We start from the raw sequence: 21978 nt of genomic DNA, 5'->3' as shown, positions 1-21978 counted from the left end.
CACTTAGCTAGAAACGTCCTGTCATTTCGATTTCCATAGGGGTTTTTATTCCTGATAAAGATTGCTTTCTTGGTGAGAGGAAAATTATTACAGCTGTTGTCTTTTTCAAAAAAAATCATATGTTTTAAGAGCTTTAATATTCAAAAGAATAGGAATATATAAAATATTTAAGGAAGTCTTTGGTGTGGTTTCTTTGCTTTCTGAGCTAATGTGGACTTAGAGCCTTTGTATTACTTAATAGCACATCCTTGTCAGTATTTAAAGAGCTGTTAGTGAGCACCCCAGGCCCCACCTCTCAAAGAATCGTTAAAGTTTGCTCTGAAATAGTGAGGTCATAAACGTCTTGTTTTCAGAAATCAAAAGGTTTTAAATACGCACCATAGCTCCATTTATAAAATAATAATAAGTTCAAAATTAAGAAAATGGAGGATAATTGATTTTTTTTAAAGCCTAAACATAAACTTTCTTGTGCTAATTTTGCAACTGGAAATTTTGAAAAGAAAAATCCTACTGCAATATCATCTACGTGGTATATATATATGAGTTTCACGTTTGAAAAGTAACTGCGCAGTGGTTTTCAAAGTCAGGAGCATTCCAGCTCAAATACTGGCAGTGGTGGCTGCTGGTTTTCAATGGAAGAGCCTAAATTTGCCTTCTTAGCTTTTTTTTTTTTTTGTACTGAGAAGGTTGAGTAGTGCTTTGCCAGCATGATTTTCGGGCAATTTGAGGGCAGCTGTCGTGTTCCAGCAGTGAGATATTTCCATGCATTTTATTTTCTGGACATCACCAGGGCACATGTGGGGTTTGTGCCTGCAGGCTGGAATGCTGCAGGACTCCCTAATCCATCACCATTATGTCCTGGTGCTGCTCCGGTCAGTGAATGATTTTCTGTGACTTGGAGGTAATGTGGTCTGATGGTGATGATCAGACGTGCAGTTAAATGCTATTAATTGAAATAAGAGTAACCTAGAAACATTGCTCTAACAATACAGGATGAGGGAGGAGGATTGGCTGAGCTGCTTGCAGTGGGATGTCTTCTCAGGTGACTCCCTCACCGTGATTCCTGCCAATATCCGCCCCAGCCCTGCACGGTAGTCCTGCCGAAGCAAGCAAGCACTTTGCTCAGAAACGCACTGAATTTCCTTGCGCCTCTGTTTGTTGGCTTTTTTTTGAAAACACATTTTGCCCTTTGCTTAAATGCCATCCATGCTAGTCACCCCTTACACTCATTCTTCTGGACCTCGTCCATACATAGCTGCTGAATGGATGAACAGAATGTAGTATCTCCATGTAGTGGAACATTATTCACACGTAAGAGTGAATAAAAAAGAAAAAAAAAAGAGGAAAATGAAAAATGCCACCTGTTTTGGGAAGTCCACCCTGACTGTTCAACCCACACTTTTCCCTTTGAAACACAATCACTTATGCTCCACTCTACTCTTTTTGATAGTACTTACCACCTTCTAATAATCTTTAACGTTTCCAAAAAAAATAAAAAATAAAGAGATGCTGATGCCACTTCAAAATATACAAGCCTTGCTAACAGCATGTTAATTGAAAGGAAGCAGACACAAACGGCCAGATATTGTTGATTTCAGTGATCTGAAAAGCCCAGAAAATGCACATGCAGAGGCAGAGAGCAGGTGATGGTTGGAAGGGGCTGGGTGGAGGGGGATTATGGAGTGAATGCTAGTGATAGGGGGATTCTTTTGGGCTGATGAAGTGTTCTGGAAATAGAAGGTGTTGAGGGCTGCACAACTGTGATTGTGCAGAAGACTGCTGAGCGCTGTGTCTGGGAGTGCCTGTTGTTGGGGCATCTTTATTTTGTTCACATCCTGCAATGTGAAGGGCCATCTTCTGCTGTGGTCATTCTACTCCTGTGAGTGGTGAGGGTCAGGACTTTGTAGAGTCCTGTTTCTTTTCTCCCTCTGGCTGAGTGTAGGCAAAAAAATTTAAGCCTGAGAAAGTGCTCCATCTACAGAAATGTCTTTCAGTTTTGCCTGGTGTAAAAATCTTGAGAGCTTTTAACCGTTGAGGCTAGTCTGTGGGGGTAAATAGCCTATGAAGCCTGGGTGAGCCCGGGAAGAGCCGCGCTTCCCTCCCAGACACGGGTGGGGATTTCACCCCCTTTCAGGCAGTGAAGGGCCCAGACCCGTGGGCAGACTTGACAATCGTGAATATTTACGTGTATCCGCTGCTTCATCTTGGATATTAATTTCAAGCTGAGTCAGTTTGTGACGGCAGCCTCATCCTACAGCAGGAATTTATAGTATCTGCTCTTTGAGGTGAAGACCTGACAGACTTGATTATTTAACAGTCTGCTTTGAATTGATATCTCAGATTCCTTTGTCAAAAGCAAAACAGCAGAAATACAGACGTCCTTTAATTCCAATGTGGCCTGGAACGGGTTTAGTGTCTGTGCCTCAGTGGCCTTATCTGCGGGTGGGGAAGATGATAACAGTGCTTCCCTCAGAGGAGCTGGTGAGGGGAGAGTGAGAAGCACAAATGGAGGACTTACACGAGATGCTCATAAATGACCGAATTTAGTGCTCTCCGCCTGGTGAGGCCTTAGGGGTAGAGATGTCAGAACAGAGCAGTCCTAGCCGGAGCTCGATACGTGATGGTAGCTGTTATGATCAGTATCACCACTGTGGGTTATCAGGTAGTTTTAAGACTTGGTAATATGATTTCATGAATAATGTTAAAAGACTAGACATCTCAGATCCAGTTTACATAGTCCTCAAGATTTCTTCTGAGAATTGGATGGTTTCTTCCCTATCTTAAATCTGAGATGAGTCTCTAAAAATTTCCGTATTCCTCCATCCTTTTGCTTTAATTCTCTATTTCTTAAAAAACAAAGTTTTTAGATGGAGTTACTGGGGACTGAATTGAGGGCCTCATGCATGCTAAGCACATACTCTCCCAAATGAGGTATAATCTCTTCCCTGATATTTTTTTTAAATTTACATCTTAATTTTCAGAGGTTAGAGGCCTCTAATTATTTTTCTGGAGACTTGTCCATGAACCTGTAAATCTACAATTAATGGACAAAATTTGGTTTATTAAAAAAAAATCTATAGAATATTCTACAGTCCACCCAAAAGGAAATACTCATGGACTTAAAATGTTTCTCCTTTAAGGTGATTTCTCCTGTTTGGTCGAGCTTAATTTGTTAACAGCCATCCTCATCATCATAATGACCAAACTCGCTGTGAGTGGACGCCTAACTGAGGCTAAAATGCTTTGCTCATATTTTACTTCATAGCAAGTGTTTGATTGTAGGTATCAGTGTCTCCTTTTTTGTAGCTGAGGGATTGAGAGATGGGTCAGCTTGCCCCAAATGACACGCAGCTGGCGGTGGCTAGCTCGATGCTGGAATCCAGGCTGCACAGGATGAATTCTCAATTGCTCCTCTAATCAGCTTCCCGTTGAGTGTTTTCCCGAACTCCTGTGAGCCCATAAATGACCGATTTTAGCTATCTCAGCCTGATGAGGTCTTCAAAGGAGAGACACCAGTGAGAATGAGAGGCAGAGTGGCATAAATTAAAATTGTACATTTTCACAAATGTTTTATTCTCAGGTAATGACTGTAAAGGAAATAGTTTTTTAATTTAGTGCTTTGTGAGAACTAAAAACAAAACATTTAAAATAACTATTGTGCAAGAGAGAAGTGGTCTTTGAAAGTCCAACTGTTGCTAATGATGTTACTTGTTTTTTCTAGTGGTGCTTATTTACTGAAAAATTTCCAAACACTGAATTTGTTTTATGTAGTCTTAGTATGAAAGAAAACTTTGTCAGTGAGTATTGTAAGTAAAATCCTTACTCTTTTCTTTCCTGATGATGAATATCTTAGTTGTTTACATGGCTTAAGTATATTTTGTCATTTGTGAAATTTGAGTAATATGGTTTACCTTGTCTGACTGTGAGAGCTGGACGCCTTGTATACAAAGCACCGTAGAGGTGCTTAATAAAAATGTGCTTTCACAGTGACTGATAGTTTAGAAGTATCAACTCTGAATACTAAAAAGGGTAGCTTATTTCTGATGCATATTCAATATGTGTATATATGATATACATTAATATGGCTTAAAGTAACTAGGATTGTTTTTTTTTAAGTGCAGTATGAAGCTTTAATGAAATCTGTGTCATTCTAGTGAGACAGGGACTACTTAAATTGCCTTAAGCAGACGACCTTGAAGATTATTTACACAGAATGTAAGCTCAGAATTCATGTTGCCGTGTAACCATCCATCAGACATTTAATTTCTCGGGATTCTGACCAGAACCATTAAGTTTAGAAAAATCCACATTGATTATTATCAGGGAATAAGCTTCTCTCTTTTGTGACTAAAGAAAATTTTGATTTTTTTCTGCACTCTTTTCAGGTTTTAAAATTTCAAAATTTTGATTTGACATGTCACTTTTTTAATAGAGAGAATAAAGCTCATGCTGTTTTAATATGTAAATAAATGTTTTTGTATTTCAATACCCTTCTATGATTTCCTGGCTCTTTGAGAAGTATTTTGCAAGATACTTAGATTACCTACTGTTGGAAAAATACAGACGTGACTTTTATGAATATAGGCCTAGTACAGTTCTGTTGGTTTTTACTACAGTGCAAGACATGAGACCTAGGAGAGCTTTGCTGCTGATTGCCAGGAGGACAGATCTCAGGTCTCAGTCTCCCCTCGTGTAAAATGAAGTGGCTGGACTGGATTCTTTCCTCTTCTAAGATGAGCTTCCATGAGCCTATGTCTTTTGTTTATATTTAGGAGTATTAGCAATATCAGATTAAATACTGAATACCCCTCCATCCCCCCGAAGCAAAGTGCAGTATATGCTACATAAGCTTCTAGTTATCTGATTCTCGTTTCTCATCTTACAGTCAATTTTTGTGTTGCATGTTTCCCGGCAACCTGGAAGGTCTTTTTAGCCATAGGTGGCGCTGTTGCAACTTTTTACAGTCTTAATTTTTCTGTTTGTAAAATAAGGCTTAAACAATGTGATTTTATTTTGATTCCTTTGCTTAATGCTTCAGAATAGCACAACGTCCATTATGTCTTTCTACCTGGAAAATTTTTTCTGCTTATATCATAGTTTTATTCTTTTATCTCGCTGTGAACATTTCAGACTTGCTGTGCAAACAATGGCAAAATCGGGCTTTTCTTCTAGTGTTAGAAACCAGTGAGCCGGGATATTATAAAACAGCTAGAAGCTGCCTCTGGAGCACCATAAAGCTGAAAGGTGTGTTGAGTTCCCTGAGTATTGACCCCGCCGCTGTGTGTTAATTGGTGGGAGTTGATTTGGTACATATATGATGGGGTGTAGTTTCTTGACTTGGGTTTGCCTGCACGTGCTGACACTGAACCATGTGATCCTGAGTCAGCTCGTTCTGAGTTTTCCCCTCGTCTGTGAGAAGGGGACACTCATATCTGCTTTGTAGAATTGTGAGAATTAGTAATTATGTAACATGTTTACCACAGTGGGTATGTCAAGAGAGCTCATAAACTTTAGCTGCTGTTTTGTGTGCAGCCATCATTTTATAGTCTTTGGTAATTACAAAGAAACAAGAAAATAAGAAAAGCTGATTTTATGATGAAAGATATTTGAGGACGTTCCATAATTCCTACACCCATAATTTAGCATCAGCAGAGTCAGAACTGTTACACAGTCGCCCTGGACCAACGTTAAGCCACAGAAATTTTTGTTACTTCATATATGTTGGGGCCTAAGGGGAACCAATACTTATACACATGTTGTCTCCAGCAGCCAACTGAGAGATGACACAAAAGAGTAGGCAGGCGATAAATGTCTTCTTTGTTACTGATGAAGCCACGTTCTCCATGAACTTCAGGGCTGTGGATAAATGAGTGTCATGATACTGTGTCCCAGAAGTAGAGACTCACCCTGTCCCAGGTATCTCTGGGCCACAGCAAGCCTTCCCTTGAGAGAATGAGCCCCATCATGCACAGGGCTGTTCTGCAATGGAGCTGAGCATCCAGGGTGCTTCCCTAGGGTAGTCAACACTGGAGGGAAAGGAAGGGTTTCACATGCCCTGCTTGTCTCCCCGGAATCACAACTCAATCTGTTAATGTGAGGAGGGCTAGCTGTGGGCCAGGGGTCAGGGCTGTGAAGGGAGTAGCACTCTGCATGGCCCAGAGGAGTGGGGAGGAGGTATCCCTTCCATCAGTTTAAACAGGTGGTGGGATGGAACAGAAGGGTTCATCCCATGAGTTTATAAAAGGAGAAATAAGAATTTCCTTTGGGTATTAGTCTAGCCAGGAAACACAGAAGATGATTAGGAAGGAGACTTGTAAACCACTGTAATATTAATTTGACATTTGTTGAGCACCCAAAATGTGCTACATTCTTTTCTGAGCGTTTTACAGAAATGAATCCTTCAATCTTCTCAACAAGCGAGTAAGGAAGGTTTGATTGTTATCCCAGTTTCACAGTGTGGAAATTGAGGCACACAGAGGGTAAGTTGACCAAGGTCACAGAACTAGTAAGTGGCAGAGCAAGTATTTTAACCCTGGCTGTATGGTATTGTGGCTCCCAGAATGGGCTTTGGGTGTTTAGATGTATCTGCATCCCTCGATTTCTGTACGTCTGTGCATCAATTAGCCCAGAAAGGACAGGGAAAGGAGAGTTACACAGGTGCTCACAGTCGTGTCTCGGCAACTGTCCACGAAGAGTGCACCGTGATTAGAATTAATTGTTTTCCAGGCAGCAGATCTGTTGGTATAACAGAAATTTAGTCCATTGAATTCATCTAGAAATCCTTCCTGCTCTGCTTCTGTCCACACTTGCCATGTGACTGCCTGCCCGTGTTTGGGCCGTGGAGGAGAACATATACTCATGGTTGAACTCTGATATTGCAGTCTGGTTCATAGTTTCACATCTTCTGTTACATTAATAAGTTAAATTTCTGGTTTTCTTGCATCAGTGTCTCATGAGTTTGGTTAATGTGAAACCAGTCCATGGGAGCCCAGGGGTTATGATGGTATAAATTTTTAGCACGTTGTGGCACTTCTAGCCATGCAGACATGACTGGGGGATGTACGCCTTTCTCACTGATTTCTCCCAACAGCAGGGTCCTCTCACGGATGTGAGGCTGGGAGCTCTCTGAGTAGCTCAGTCAGAGGCCAAGTCCACCAATCCGAAAATGATGAAGTACCTGGAAGTGGGTTTAATAAAAGTAAAGGGCTTCCAGGTAGTCCGATGGGCTGTTCAAGAAATTTGGTGAAAAGCTGTCCACTGTCTGTGGTTTAGCTGCTGCTTTGCTATTGAAAAGTCTGGAGTAGATGAAGGGATTTTAAAAAGCAGAAAGGAGTGATTTCAGGTGGTACATCCACACCGGTGAGAAGTGATGGATGACCGCCTGTGTGAGGCACAGACAGAGTCTTACAAACTTCATAAACCAGCTTCAAATGCTCTGCCATCTGAGTGCGCTTCATATGGGGTCCAGTTCATCACTGGTCACGCTGTGAGGGCAAGTAACTGACGATGGCAGAAAGGACACGGAGGCATCAAAAAGGTCTCACTCATGTTCCCTGTTTAAAGAATGTGGCACAGTGTATTATATTTGAGCTGGTTTTTCACTGAACAGTTTTTAGTGTTTTCTGGGACTCCCCAGTGCCCCAAGGTTCCATGCAGCTGGGTGTCCCCTCATTGCAGCTCCGTCAGCGCTTGCCCTGGGCTGATGTGGTGTCACGGGAAGCAGGACGGTCAGCGTCCCCGGCTCCTCTGAGCTCCGTCTCCTCATCTGCAGAGCCTGGTTTCCCATCCGTGTCTACTTAGTAGGGTTGCTGAGAATCACACGTGATGGTTATCAGGTGTGATTTCTGGTTGTCTCTGCGATTGGCAAATAGCCAATAATTGATAGAAACTCTTGTTTTTTTTATTGTAATTGTGTCTCCTAGATTGCAGTGGTTTTTAGTCTGCATTTTTTTATAACTTTACTCATTTTTAAATATGCCCTTATTTTATTTATTTTTTTTTTGAGGTACTGGGGACTGAAGCCAGGACATTGTGCATGCTATGCAGGTGCTCTACAACTGAGTAATACCCACCCTCCTTTTCTGCACTTAAAAATAAATATTGCAATACACAAAATAGCTCTTAAACTCCATCATGGGACCTGGTCTCTGTATAGGCAAATGAACACGTATACTATTTCAATAAGAATAAATGCTGTTGAGACATAAGTTTCTGAATCTGTTAATGTGCTTAAAAACGATCATAGCTAGTGATAAACACGAGACTTAGATCAAGGACTTTTTAGGGTATGTTTTGCCATCATGGGAAATTACATTCTACCGAGAAGGCTAATTGGGTCTCTTTGATATTTGGATGGTTTAGCAGGTGATCAAGGCTTTCCAAAGCTGACAGTTTTGTATTTTAAACTAACTACAAAGTTATCTTCTAGAAGATGGAAATCCTAAGCTTGTGAATTTCCCAGTAATCCAGGGGGTATGTGTCTGTGTCTGTGTCTGTGTGAACGTTTGTGTGTGTGATTTCAGGAATGTAGAAATAAGTTCCATATAGACTTCTGATATCTTTCTCTTCCAGTTCAAGGTTTAAGCATATACTTACACAAATAAATTGATTTTCTTTTGTCATTTGGCATATTGGCGGGAATAAGAGGTTCTCATACTTGTTTCAGAAGGGTTGGGAAGCATGAGCTTAGAAAACGGGAGGAGAAAGAGGCAGGGAGACACTTCACACTTTGTGCAGTATATGAGAAACGGTAGCTTTTCTTTTCTCTTTTCTTCTAAAGCAAACTGGCTCTGAATTGTAACACACTATTACTCAGAATTGCTTTTCTAATCAGATACAAGTGCCTCAGATTTTTCAAGGCAACATGAATGATGAAATGTGTTTTAGCATTTATCTTTAAAAGTAGTTTTATTTCTCAAGTAAAAGACTATAGCCTGTTTCTTCCAGCGTCTCAAGAAATTCTCATTGATCTATGTACATGTTCTATGTGCTTATTTTCTTTTCTTTTTTTTTAAGTGCTTGTTTCATTGTGGTGTGAATCAATGTTTAAAATTTCTGGATTTTGATCTTTAGAAAATGCTGATATATCAGAACTGTTAAAAACCTGATTGTTCTTTGGTCCTTGTTTGGTGGGGCACCCTATTGATTACTCTTGTCTGTTAAAGAGAGAAATTCTTCCTCTAGCCTGCAGATCATTAAGTGTATGGTTTGCAGCATGCCTTTAAATTTCATTGAATGCATTGAACATGATTGTCCAGTGAATTTTGAGTTGACTCATAGTAATGACTTTGCTTTGATTCTGTGGCTTTTGCTCCTCTCCACAAGAGCTTGAATTCTCTGTTGCATTTTGTATACGTGTTCTTCACAGTGGAAGAAATTTTGCATTTTTTACAGAGGTGGTTTTTCCTAACACCTCTGAATGCCTTCTGTAATTGATACAACAAAAATCTGTTATTTCAATGCTTAATTATTTCATAAACTAGTTTTTGGCTTAATCAGAAACAATGACAGAGTGATAATAAAAAATAGGAAAACTTTCCTTCCTTTGAAGAATAGAAATCAGGTGGTCAGGCTCACCCATGCTTTGGGCCTGACACACTTAATCTCATGTCATTGTGTATCATGATTCGGAGATGGAGTTGCTTCAGGTTTATTGATTTTTGTTTTAACATTTGTGTTGAATTCTTTCTCCAGGCTTATGTATCCTGTTGGGTTTGTTGAAACTGTAGAAGGGAAACAAAAGCTTTTTTTGGTTTCCGGAGGCCTGAGTTGCTGATGATAAGGGTTGAGGGTGGGCTGAGGAACAGAGTGACACTCCCTCTGCTCCCAGCTGAAATTGATGAACAATGAAATCAATTAAGTGTATCGGTATTTGACCAATAGAAGTTAGCGAGCCCAAACTGGCTAGTTATGCCCAAAGAAAGTACTGAATTCACCTGCAGAATTAGGTGCTTTACCAAGAAGAAGCAGCTTAGAGCAATCAGAAAAATCAGTCCTATGATGAGATATAAAGTAAATATAATATCTTTTATTTCTGAAACTTTTCTACGTTAAGTTGTGTAGAGCTAAAATTAAGTTTCAAGCACCAGGAGTTAACAGTGTGGGTGGTTCTGTATGATCATTATTCAGGAATGTGCCTAGACTCTGCTAGAGTGGCTGAAGCTGGCAGGAAAAGACCCAGAGCCAGGATTTGTCACCTTAGGGTGTCCTCCATAATGGTTCCATGTGGGAGCCCATGATTGGGTTAACAAATTGTAACAGATCCCAGCCGCCTGTCAAATTTAAGAAGAAAACGTATGCTTAGTAACTGCTTTGCAAGCAAGTGCCTGTGCATCCTCACTCCTGTCTCCTTGCCTTAAAAAGCAGAGATAATGCTTTGCTTGCGTAGATGATGTTTTAGATAGCACTCTGCTCATCGCAAAGCAATGACCCAGGCCCACAGCTATAAAGGCTGGGCTTGTGTGCAGTTAGATACTCTATTATCCCCCAAGCAAGGACCTAGCTGGTCTGGTGGTCTGCTTTGTAATTCACATGTCTAAAGGATGTATCTTATTCCCCTCACCCCATGACTTACCTAAAGATACACTAAGCCTTTGTACTCATGGTGGATTCTACAATCTCTGTCTCATCCTTCTTTCCCCAAGTTCCTGCTTACTATCACACAACTGTTAATGACGTTTTCCTTTGATTATACACAATAAATATGGGATCATTTGAGAGGCTCGTGGAGTTGGGTCCCTACGCCCTCTCTCTTTCGTGACTTTTTCCACAGAGTCTTGAGTATTCATTCCCTGTACGTAAGACTTCTGCCAGCCAGAACCCACAGTTCCAGGTGAGAAGGATGCAGGCTTTATCTCTCCTACCCGAGGGAGAGAGAGTAGAAAATTGAGATCTGCTCTTCCGTGGTCCCTTCCTGCCCCAGGTCTGCTCCAGTTCACCTGCAGCCTTCTGGCCTCTGCTCACACTGCCTCTGTCCCAGGACTGACAGCAGCCTTTTCTTCCCTGGTAAACATTTCCTGTGCCTTTTAGAAGTTGGTCTCTTCTCTGCAATACAACCCTGGCAGATGTGATGGTGGTAAACGTGCTGGAGGGCAGTCACTTGGGGACTGCCAGGAGCCATGCTGATTCTCCTGAGTCTCTCATTCGGGGTTACAGAACTGTCGAGCAGCAGAGGAAGCCCTTTAACGTGAGGCCAGCTCAGCATTGCATCACTTTCATTTTATTTTTGAATTTTCAGTGGAGAAATTATTTGTAGCAAACTGTTCCAGATTTTTGGCTGCCTGCTTTCCTCACCACCATTTCCTTGTTGGCTCTGGTGCTTGTTGTAAGAACCAGGTTTCTTCTCTGGTTATTTCTAGCAGCTGGGCTTGCCGAATCCTTGATCTGCATTTGAAGCAGAATGCTTCTTCGTGATGTCAAGCTGATTTTCCTATTTCTGAATATTTCGTGTACACTCAGCAACTCTTTCAAGTGAAATGCTCTTGTCCAATTCTGTTAACCCATATTTGCCGATCTCCTGCTTTCATGCTGAGGGCAGTTTCTTCTTCCTGTAATAAAAGTTAGCAATTTGCATTTACTATTTGAAGGTTCTGGCCCTAGGTGCTTTTGTCCTTAACAGTTTTAATACAATTCACCCATTAAAATGTGCAGCGGTTTTTACTCAAAGCCCAGAATTGTGCATCGCAGTCAATCTTAGAATATTTTCATCCCCCAACAGGAAGCCCTGTATGCACAAGCAGTCATTCCCATCTTCCTCATCCTCCCCCAGCCCCAGGCAGCCATTGTTCTCTCTCTATGGATTTGCCTGTGCTGGACATTTCATGTAAAACAAGTTATTTCATGTAAATGGAACTGTCTATTGTGACTGACTTCTTTCACACTGAGTAAATTTTTCAATGTATTTCCAGGTTGTGGCCTGGGTCAGTACTCTATGCTTTGCTATTGCTGAATTATATTCTACTGTATATCTGGGCCCTACTGTTTACCCATTCATCAGGTGATAGTCGTTTGTGTTGTGTCTGCTTTTTGTTTGTGAAGAGTAATGGCGCCGTGAATACTCCTGTAGGAATTTTTATGTGGACATTTGTTTTCAGTTCTCTTACTTGTGTGACCAGAGAGCAGAAATGCTGGGTCATTCATAAACCAAATGTTCAACTCTCTGAGGACCTGCCAGGCTGTTTTCTAAAGTGGCCACCCTGTGTTACATCCTCAAAAGCAAGGGCTGCGCGCTCCGCTTCCTCTGTGTCTTCATTAGTGCTTGTTACACATTTTTTTTTATTATAACCTATTGTAGTAAGTGTGAAGCGGTTTCTCCTAGTGGTTTTGACTTGATTTCTTTTACAGCTAATGATATTGAACATCGTTTGATTGTGCTTATTGGCCATTTGTATATTTTCTTTGAAAAATACATTTTCAGATACTTTATACACATTTTAATTGAGTTCTCTTTTTCTTGTTGAGTTGTAGGAGTTTTTTCTTTTATTTGAAGATACAAATACTTAATCAGATAAATAATTTGAAAAAAATTTCTCCTCTCAGATGTTTTTTCACCTTCTGGATGGTGTCCTTTGAAGCAAATTTTTAACATTTGATGAACTCCAATTTATCACTGTTTTCTTTGTTCCTTGAGCTTTTGGGGTAATATTTAAAATCTGAGGTATTTTATTTAAACTTTTATATAAAAAATAACTTAATTCTTAAGACTGTTCTAGGAGATGGGTGCTGTGGCTGTCCCCAGTCTATGGATAGGAGACTGAGGTGCAGAAAATTTCACTGAAATATCAGTGTCACAGCTACCCAGTGCTGTGGGATTTCAGACCCTCATGTTTGTCCCCAGCATTTGTGATCTTCACCACCATGCTCCACTACTGCCTGGAATCATTAATGAAAAAGTTTTCCTTTTTTGATTTCTTGATTGTTTGTTTTCTCATTGGGGAACTCACCTCTTCATTTTCCTTGCAGAGATCTGTGTAGGTTTATTTTAGATCTCATGTACTTATTTATTACACAGGCTCCAGCGATGATTGTGCCTAGTTGATCTAATCAATTCATACTCAAGTCTTTCCTGCTCATGACACTAAAAAGAGAGTCATGATTTACATAATGCTCAAAGAAGAATGTACTTGAGTGATTTTATTTTTCTAACCAATCAAACAAATCAAATAAAAACCCGGTGTTGGAACAGATTATAAGCCCTGCAGAATAGGGTCACTGTCTTCCTTGTGTTTCATTTGATTTGTCACAGTGTCTGGATAGTGCCTTGCTGTCCAGCAGTTTTGTGAGTATACGGTGCTCGTGAATCATTGTAAGGAAAGAATTTTGACAACAGACTGTGTTGTTCATTTCACAAGGGAAAAGATCATATAGAAATACTGCTCAGATTTATTTTAAAATTAAGCTTGGTGTCTTGAGAAGGGTTCAAGAAACCATACAAAAATCTTTTTCACTAATTTTAAATCTATCTTAGACACATTATGCATACATGGCAGAGTAACTTATCAACTAGTTTTGACAAGAGGAGTGTACTATTGATTATCTATTTTAGTTGAAATATTCTACCTGGGATAAAGTAATCAGTGCCCATAAATGAACAAATATGTTTGTATTTCTATGCAACGTGGGGGCAGACTTCATATGTTTTTATATAATATATATGACTGTGTGTTTTAATCTGTCTGTCAGTGTTTTTATAGTTTTTCATCAATGTTGTAACTTTAGAATTCTTCTATGGAAATCACCCCCAATTCTAGTGCAGTTTGTACTGTGTATCCTGTCTTATGCATGGGATTCCACTGTCCCCTCACTGAGGAATTTCCTCTCCTATTGAGTTAGTAGCAGAGTTAAAGGAACTGTGATTTCTAGGCCTTTGCTCTCCATGTGTTTGCAGTTGGCTGTCAATCAAGATTTTCTCTTTCGTGAGTTTTCATTGTTCAATTAGAATTTTGGAAATAACAATTAATATGTTGCAACACTCTCCCTAGAAACTTGATGTGTTTGTGCTTTTCCGTTTCCAATTTACAAAAAATGTAAATGCACTCTTGTTTTTAAATAGTCCTTTTTCACTAGATATTTGTTTACTTCTTTATAGTCAAAATATTTTTTTCCCAATGAATGAATAGGTTTGCATGTTTTAAAAGATACCTTACTTTTTAAATTTCTTATTCTAACAGGTATATTCGTTGTACAGAATTTAGAAAATAAGGATAAACACAATTATAACTTAAAAATGGCCTCTAATCTCACCTGGAGATACAGTTGTAAGGTTTGAAATTGAGAATTACAAGTCCTCTCAAACTGTTCTTCTATTTCAAGTACGGTTTGGTTACTGAGATCCTCGAATTCCCATATGAATTGTAGCAGCAGATAGTCAGTTTCTGCAGAGGAACCCACTGGGATTGTGATCGAGTCCACGTTGAATATATGGATCGCTCTGGGGAGCACTGCCATCCCAAGAATGCTGTCATTTGATTCAGGAATGTGCGTGGTGTGTCTGTCCAGGTATTTAGGTATTCTTTAATTTTTTTCAGCATTGCATAGAGTTTACATTGGATTATTTTACTATATATTTTGCCTTTATACTGAGGACAAGTGTGCAAGGTACCGGGATCAGAAGTGTATTGGAGCTCCGCAGCTTGCTGCCACCATGGACGCTGTGCTCTTGCTTCGCCCACTGTACAATGTTGCACAAAATAGGACCTAAGTAACTCTCTCTTGAAAGAATGATTATATGATTGCTGGATGATGCTTGAGGGTCCTTGTGATGATGTCTTTTTCCCAGAATTTCCCCTCTTCTTTACTATGCCCTTTCCCTTCCTTTCCTCCAGCCTGTGTTTCAGCCTGCCTGTGGCATTGATTTTCCTTGTCTGTGGACTCTTCCTTTCACTAGTTCGTGATAATGTTACATGTGAGATGTGGAAACTTGCTAGATGTCAAGAAAGAGGAAATCCATTGCATTCTAGTTTTTTTAGAGTGTGCTATTGTATTATCGATTGAAATGAAATCAGGCTGACCCATTGAGCCATCCCCTGAGCTCTTTTTGCCTTCCTACAGGTGATACTGCTCTCGTTGCTGCATGTGCCCTTCCCCCAGACTTGGTTTTGGGGTTGAGTAAGTCACCGTCACTGGAGCCCTCTCTTTAAATGATGAAGAGAACATTTGCTCTTTCTCCCTGTTTGGGGACTTGGATGAGATGAGGCAACAGATAAAGAATGGAGCCCCACCTCATTCTGACCCCCGCTCTTTCCGTTCCTTTCTCCAGGGGAAGAGTACAATTCAAAAATATAAAGATTGTGAACTAATGAGATAGACAAGACAACCGATCATTTATTAAATACCCTTTCATGCCAGAAACAAATGTATTATACACACAAAAAGCACATAAAATACGGTAGTACTGTGGTTACAAACGTGGGTCCGAGTTCGAGTCCTGGTCTGGAGTGACAAGTCCTGTGAGATGGAGAATTGGTAGGTCGGCTTAGCCTCTCTTGGACTTGTTTTCTGTCCTGCAGAGATGGGGCTCGCTAGGCGTCCCTCCCCCGTAGAGGTGCTGAGGGGTGTAAAAGACACGTGTAGGCAGACCGAGCACAGCTGCTCTTTCCTCGTAAGTGCAGGATAGCATCGCTTTTGCGGTGATGGCTTTATGACTGCACCGTGTAGACTCTCAGTGCTCCAAAGGGATGCCTTGCAGATTGGAGATGGGATTCTCACTTCTGTATATACCCAAGGATTGTGTTATTGGGCCTTGCTAATTTGACTCTATTCTTTAGAAAGTACATAATGTAGATATATTTTTCAAACATGCATGATTTTTTCTTTTATTATTTATAGTTCTACCCTCTCATCTCTTGGTGTGACTTTTCATGGAATCCAGGAAACAGTCCTAAGCAACCTGCCTCTTCACACTTCTCCGTGGTGGTTTCCTTCCCTGACTAGAAGAGGGTTTTGCATAGGTAATTTTGATTGCTCCCCTTCTCTTGGAGACTCTCTGTTTTTCTGCCCATCTCTCACCTGTCCATCTGTCCATTTCTCTACCCACTCATTCTTCTGACTTGTTTCAATAAGCATTTCAGGCAGCTTACAGAAGAACAGGTACCAAATAAACAGGTGAGAAAATGGGGCCAAGTTCATACAGTGAGGCTAGGAGTTGAGCCTGTGTGAGAGTTGCCAGCGTGAGACACACGCCTCTGCCTTGTGACTTATAAGATAGACAACATCAATGTGCCTGAAGCTCCCAGCAGACACAGGGAAACAGGGTTTGTGGGAGATGCTCATTGGCTGTGAAATAAATAAGTGGCTTAGTAGAAGCCCAGCCTTTCCAAGTACTAAGGCTTAGGAGAATATTTTAGTGTCTTCCAAAATCAGATTATTGCATCTTTTCTTTTTCAGAGTTTTATGTATAGTTGGTTTACATTCTATACCTGGAAATTTCTCCAAAACTTCTGCCCACGTGAGTCCCATGACTCGGGAATGGGGTGGTTCTGCTCATTGACGGGTGTTGGCCAGAAACGGAAAATGACAGCCTCAAAGGAGCCTGGGATTTATCAGTTATGTTTTGTCAGTGCTGTAGATTTCAGAAAATGCTTTCACCTTTTCTTTCCATCTGAGGCAGCAGCGCGCTCTCTTACCAGCATCAGGAGCTCAGGGCCACGGGATGGTGGGGGCTGACTGCACTGCCGTCAAGACAGCTGAGCTAGTCACTGCAGGTGTGGTTCTTTTACATACTGCAGTTCATGCTCTTTACTAGAATGTTTCAACAGGGAGTTAATTAACTGAGTTAATTAACATTTTATAAATATGATGCTTTGTTGAAAAGACAGTCATAGGCAGAATATAAGTTGTGATCACTTTAAAAATGGTTTCATTACTGAAATTTCAGTAGGAAAGATCCAGTTTATCTTATTTCCGCCTCTCTTTAAAAGTAACAAAGAAACAAGATAGAAAAAGCAGAGGATGATTTCTGTTCTTCCTCTCGGCTTGCAGGTGCCCTCACCTCCAGTGGCATCCATCCAGACACCAGCACTGACACTGGCCGTGCTCAGAACTGCCTCAGCCCTGAAGACACATCTGACAAATGGAAGGGGGCCGCGCCCTGTTACAGCAGGTGCTCTCACTTTGTGGGTCCTTATGTAACTGCGCGGTGTTATTCAGGATCGCCCTTTCTACACTTTGTGACGCTGCTGCGGTGTCTCCTAGTTATTTGTTTCTGTAAGTACTCGTGTAATTTTCCAATGTGTGGTACTAGACATCTAAAAATGCATTTTTCAGATGAAAAATAGTGTGTATTTAATATAAATGTATGAAAAAAGGGTCAAATGGATCTATCCTGGTGCCAGTACTCAGAGATAATAATTAACACATTAACATCTATTTTCTGTTCTTTTCATCAGTGTGTATTACCTCTGTCATAAAAACCAGCGAGCAATGTGTGCCTGTATACTGTGTGGAGACCTCCATTTTCCATTCGGCTTATTACACATTTTTCTACAATATTCTATCTCCCCTGGCATGATTTTTAATGACTAGTATAGCATTCTGTCTTGTGGAGTCCTCGTCCATTTTACTTTGGACTTAAATAAACTTTTAAATTCCAAGTATACTTAACTGAAATTCTGAAAAGAGATCTGTTGTGGTACCGAAAGTCCCCTACATCCCTTCCCCTTTTTTCCTGAGAGTAAAAACTGCTGACAATGTGGAGTATATATTTCATGACCTTTATGCCTATGTCATATAAATAAACTCATACATACACGTATATGAGAAATCTATGTCTATGTGTGTGTATATATGCTTTATTGAAAAATAAGGCCATACTATATGTTTTCTGCAGCTCGGTTTATTCACTCAGGTATATATCACAGACGTCCTCTCTCTCCAGACTCACCCGGTCCTTTCAGATAGAGTAGAGGGTTTTCCTGATATGCAGGTTTGGTCTCTTGTGTAAGGACACCTTTCGTGGGAGCGTACTGTGGACAAGGCCTTGGACCACGCCGAAACACCGGAACTTTAGTGCCCACAGCTCACCGTGATTTACCGCATCATTGTCTTGATGGTGGACACTTAAGTTTTCTCCATTTTCCACTGTCAGAAAGGGTGTTTGACTGGCATACTTCTTATACAAACATTCCTGTGTTCTTGTATGAGTATTATTTTCGTTAAGGTTTCTGGAAATTTAGTCCTTGGATGTGACAACTACATAAATCACAGGCTCCTTTCAAGTGAATCAAGAAATTCCTTCTCCTGTGGGGCATGAAAAGATGTAGAATAACTTATGTAACCAATTCTCTATCGCTGGATATGATTTCACTTCAGCTTTTCTTCTCACCATTGTAAACAGTGCTGTGTAAATGCTCTGATAAGTACATCTTTTTGAACTGAATTTTTCTAAATGAAACGATTCCAAAATGTGGAGTTCAGCCTGTGTGTACACACATTTTTCAGAGTTTACATATCCATTGACATGTCATCCTCCAAAAGATCGCTCACAGTTTGTTCTCTCAAAGATGGACACTAGCTAGAATATCTTTTAAAAATATGTGCCAATATGATGAGCAAAAGTACTTTTTCATTGTTTTAATTTGCACTTGATGACCAGTGAGGTATTGAGCATTTTTCACTCATTAGCCATCTGACTTTTAAAAAGTGAATGATCTCTTTTGTCCTTTGCACACATTTAAGTGAGGCAGCTTCTTGTTGCTTTGTGACAGCTCTATGTATATTATGAACATTAACCCCTTGTCTTCATCAACATGTATCAGAGAGCTTTTCCTTGTCATATTTTGCCTTTCATTTTGTTCAGTAGGTTCATTTTTGTTGTGGCCCAAAATAATCTTAAGATTGTAAATGTCTTCTTTTTGGGTTTTATTCCTGATATTATTCTTAGAAATACTTTCTTATAATGGTATAAATTTCTTCTGTAGGTTTTTTTAATCTCTAAGATGGAGATGATGATGGTACTTGTTATAGTGAAGAGAAGTTGAATTAATATGAGCAAAGAATTATATTCGCTGTTATTAGTACTTTCTAATATTCACATCACATTCTGTAATTTTTCTTGCGGTCATTATGACTGGAATAGAATTTGTTTTTTCCAGGGGATTCTCTGATTGTCCCAAGACAATTATTGAATTCCTACTTTGCTTTTTAACTTGAAATCCCACCTGTAAAGAATACTTATGTACACTAGAGTCTCTTTTTGAGCTCATGGTTTATTTTTATCAATCTTACTTTCTTACACTAGCACTATATCTTACATATTGTAAACATTTATTTAATATCTGACAGTGCGATTTTTTGATTCTCTTTTCGATCCCAAATTTTCTTGGTTAGTATTATGACTTTATTATTCCTGAAGAATTCTAATATAATTTTTCAAGTTAAAAAAAAAAGAAGTGCTGTCGTGGGATTTTTTAGTACTTTTGAATTATCTTTAGGAGAACGTACATTTTTACAAAACTGCTTTCCTCCATACAAAATGTTGATGTCTCTACTTTCACACCTCTTACTTTACCCCACAGTACAGTCCTGTACTTCCACCATGTACAACATGGGCATTATTTTTGAGTTTATTCCAGATTATTGTTGATGTTTTTGTTAATTATTTAAGTCAGAATTTTTTGCTATTGTATATTTTAACTGTTAAAACTTACACCTAGGAAGGCAGATTCGGTTTGTAAATACTCACTTTGTAACTTCTCATTTAAAATTGTAAGTATTAAGTACTTGTTACAGAATCCTTTCTTTTCTGTTTTTAAAAATTTGTTTCCAAGATTCTCAAAATGGTCATAGCAAAGTAGTATAGGTGGGGACAGAGATGGAGAGAGGTAGTGTGGCTCATGTACAAACTGTGAGCACTTTCATGGCTGTGTTTACGCTGGAAAAGCCGCTGAAGAGTCCAGGATAAAACAGGGGTGGCTTTGTATGCAGTTGAAAGCCAGCTTTCTTGCCTGGTGAAGCCTGGTGGGCGTGACAGGTAGATGATCAAGGTCGAATGGAGGTTATTGGCTGCACAGAGCGCTGTGTCTGAGAACTGGAGAATATCGCCATGGGAAATGCTTGGTGCCAGGAACAAAGCAGAGGAGCTGGGGACCCTGTGTGTTAAGGAATTTCCAGCCCTCAGAGTGGGAAGATCAGACTCTGCATTCAGATCTGAGTTTGAATTCATCCTCTTTAGTTTACTTGTCCTCTGACTTTTGTCAAGCTATATACCCTATTTCACTTCCTGTTTTCTTATCTCTCAAAATAGGAGAATTACAGCCTGCTGCCAGATTGTTTGATCAGGTTAAATAATTAGTGTCTATAAGATGCCACGTACAGTCACAAGCTCAGTGAGAAATGGGCTGTCACCTGTTCTTCTGCAACTCAGTGCTTGACAAGACATGTGGGAAAGCCAGTCCCTAATTTGTGTGTGATGCAAGTAGGAACAAAATTAATGTCTTGCCTTTCCCTAGCAGTATACTTACAGCTTTGCTTCATTTACTTCTTTCCTCCTTTCCTTTCCCCTTTCCCATCCTCCACCAAAAGATCCTGAGACTCTCTCAGAATAGTAGATTCAAATTACTTTTAAGGTTGGCTCATCCTCATGAAATGATAGTAACATAAAAAAAATCTGTGCACATCCCACAATACATTGTATTTGATTTACACATACACGTGTGCACACATACACACACACAATCAGGCTACCTTCCACTTGCAGAGGGATAAGGACCACTTTTTCTGAGTTTTCACTCACTGAGCTTGAGAACAATGTCTCTTACACAGACTTTCACCAGGCTTCGTGCATGGTGTTTTTAATTGAATTTCGGCTTTGTGGCCATAGATATAGTCTCCTAATAGAAGAGAGAAAGTGGAGACATAGACATTCCGCTGAGATATTGGTGTCATCATATTTTAGTTGGAAAGGACTTAAGACAGCATAGAGTCGTAATATTATATGGGTGAGAATCCATGATGTTGTAACTTGGACAAGAACATGGACCTTCTGCCGTCTTGTCCACAAAGGTGAAGAGGCAACTGGGCAGGGGATGGTAGGGATCCTTCTTGCTTGAGTTCCATGTTCTTGCTAGTTTTCATTGCTCAGTTGCCTTTAGTTTATGTCCATGAGGCCTCTCATGGGAAGGTCACTCTGTCCTGATAGATTGAGTTTCTTATCAGCAAAAAGCTCTGGACCCACTCATATTTCCCAGAGTTTTCTGCTGACCTGCTGACACTTTATATAATTGAGACCTAAGAAACTACAGAATATAAAATCCTTATTGTTATTGTTTGCCCTCGAGTTCCATAGGAAGGGGTGCTGTCTCAGGCTGTCTAAAGCCAGATCTGAACAAAGATAGGGTGACAGGCTGTGCTGCTGGTCCTCCACAGTTGAAGGGGATTTCCAACTTAGCTTTATATTCAAGGCAGATGAGTTCAAATCTTGCCTTTACCAGTTATTATCTTTGTGAATTTGGGGAGAAACTGTACTTTTTTGTGTCCAAATTTGTTTATCTGTAAGTAAGTTCAGTATTTATTTTAAGGTTTCTGTTTTAGAATTGAATGAGCTAATACTCTCATTTATACCTAAACTAGTGATCTCATGGTTCTATGCTGGTGCCTTGGTAGTTGATTACTAAGGGACTCCGCAGTGAGATTGGGGGTGGGGGACCCTGGATAATAGAGCTTATATTCCAGGATATGCTTGTAAAAGACTGGATGTGCAGTGGATTTTTAGTAAATATCTACTCCTTTCCTAATCTGCATTGATTGTGTATATATCTTTATACTAATATATGAACAATTTTTATTGCAATTTAAATATCTTTGTAGTATTTACAATATCTAGTTATAAAAATACGTGAAATAAAAAGATTTGAATTTATTTTCTTTTCAATAAGCAAAACAAAATAAAATAGAAAAGAAAAAAGTTTTGAAGGAGTAGAAATAATTTTATTTCTGTGGAATCAATTCCTTGTAATAGGTTTTTTGTTCATGTTGTTAAAAAGC

General features: G+C 39.8%; 1 protein-coding gene across 1 annotated transcript in view; it reads left to right on the top strand.

Moving 5' to 3' along the window:
- Nucleotides 1–21978, top strand: part of LOC140693519 (trafficking protein particle complex subunit 9-like) — a 335939-nt gene that overhangs the window by 23712 nt on the left and 290249 nt on the right. Inside the window, exons 6-7 of the mRNA XM_072957339.1 lie at nucleotides 16603–16700; nucleotides 16978–17098. Coding sequence (XP_072813440.1) covers nucleotides 16603–16700; nucleotides 16978–17098 — 219 coding nt within the window. The remainder of the gene's footprint in view (nucleotides 1–16602; nucleotides 16701–16977; nucleotides 17099–21978) is intronic.

This window comes from Vicugna pacos, unplaced genomic scaffold, assembly GCF_048564905.1.
Source record: "Vicugna pacos unplaced genomic scaffold, VicPac4 scaffold_19, whole genome shotgun sequence".
NCBI lineage: Eukaryota > Metazoa > Chordata > Mammalia > Artiodactyla > Camelidae > Vicugna > Vicugna pacos.
This window is presented reverse-complemented; position numbering and strand designations above follow the sequence as displayed.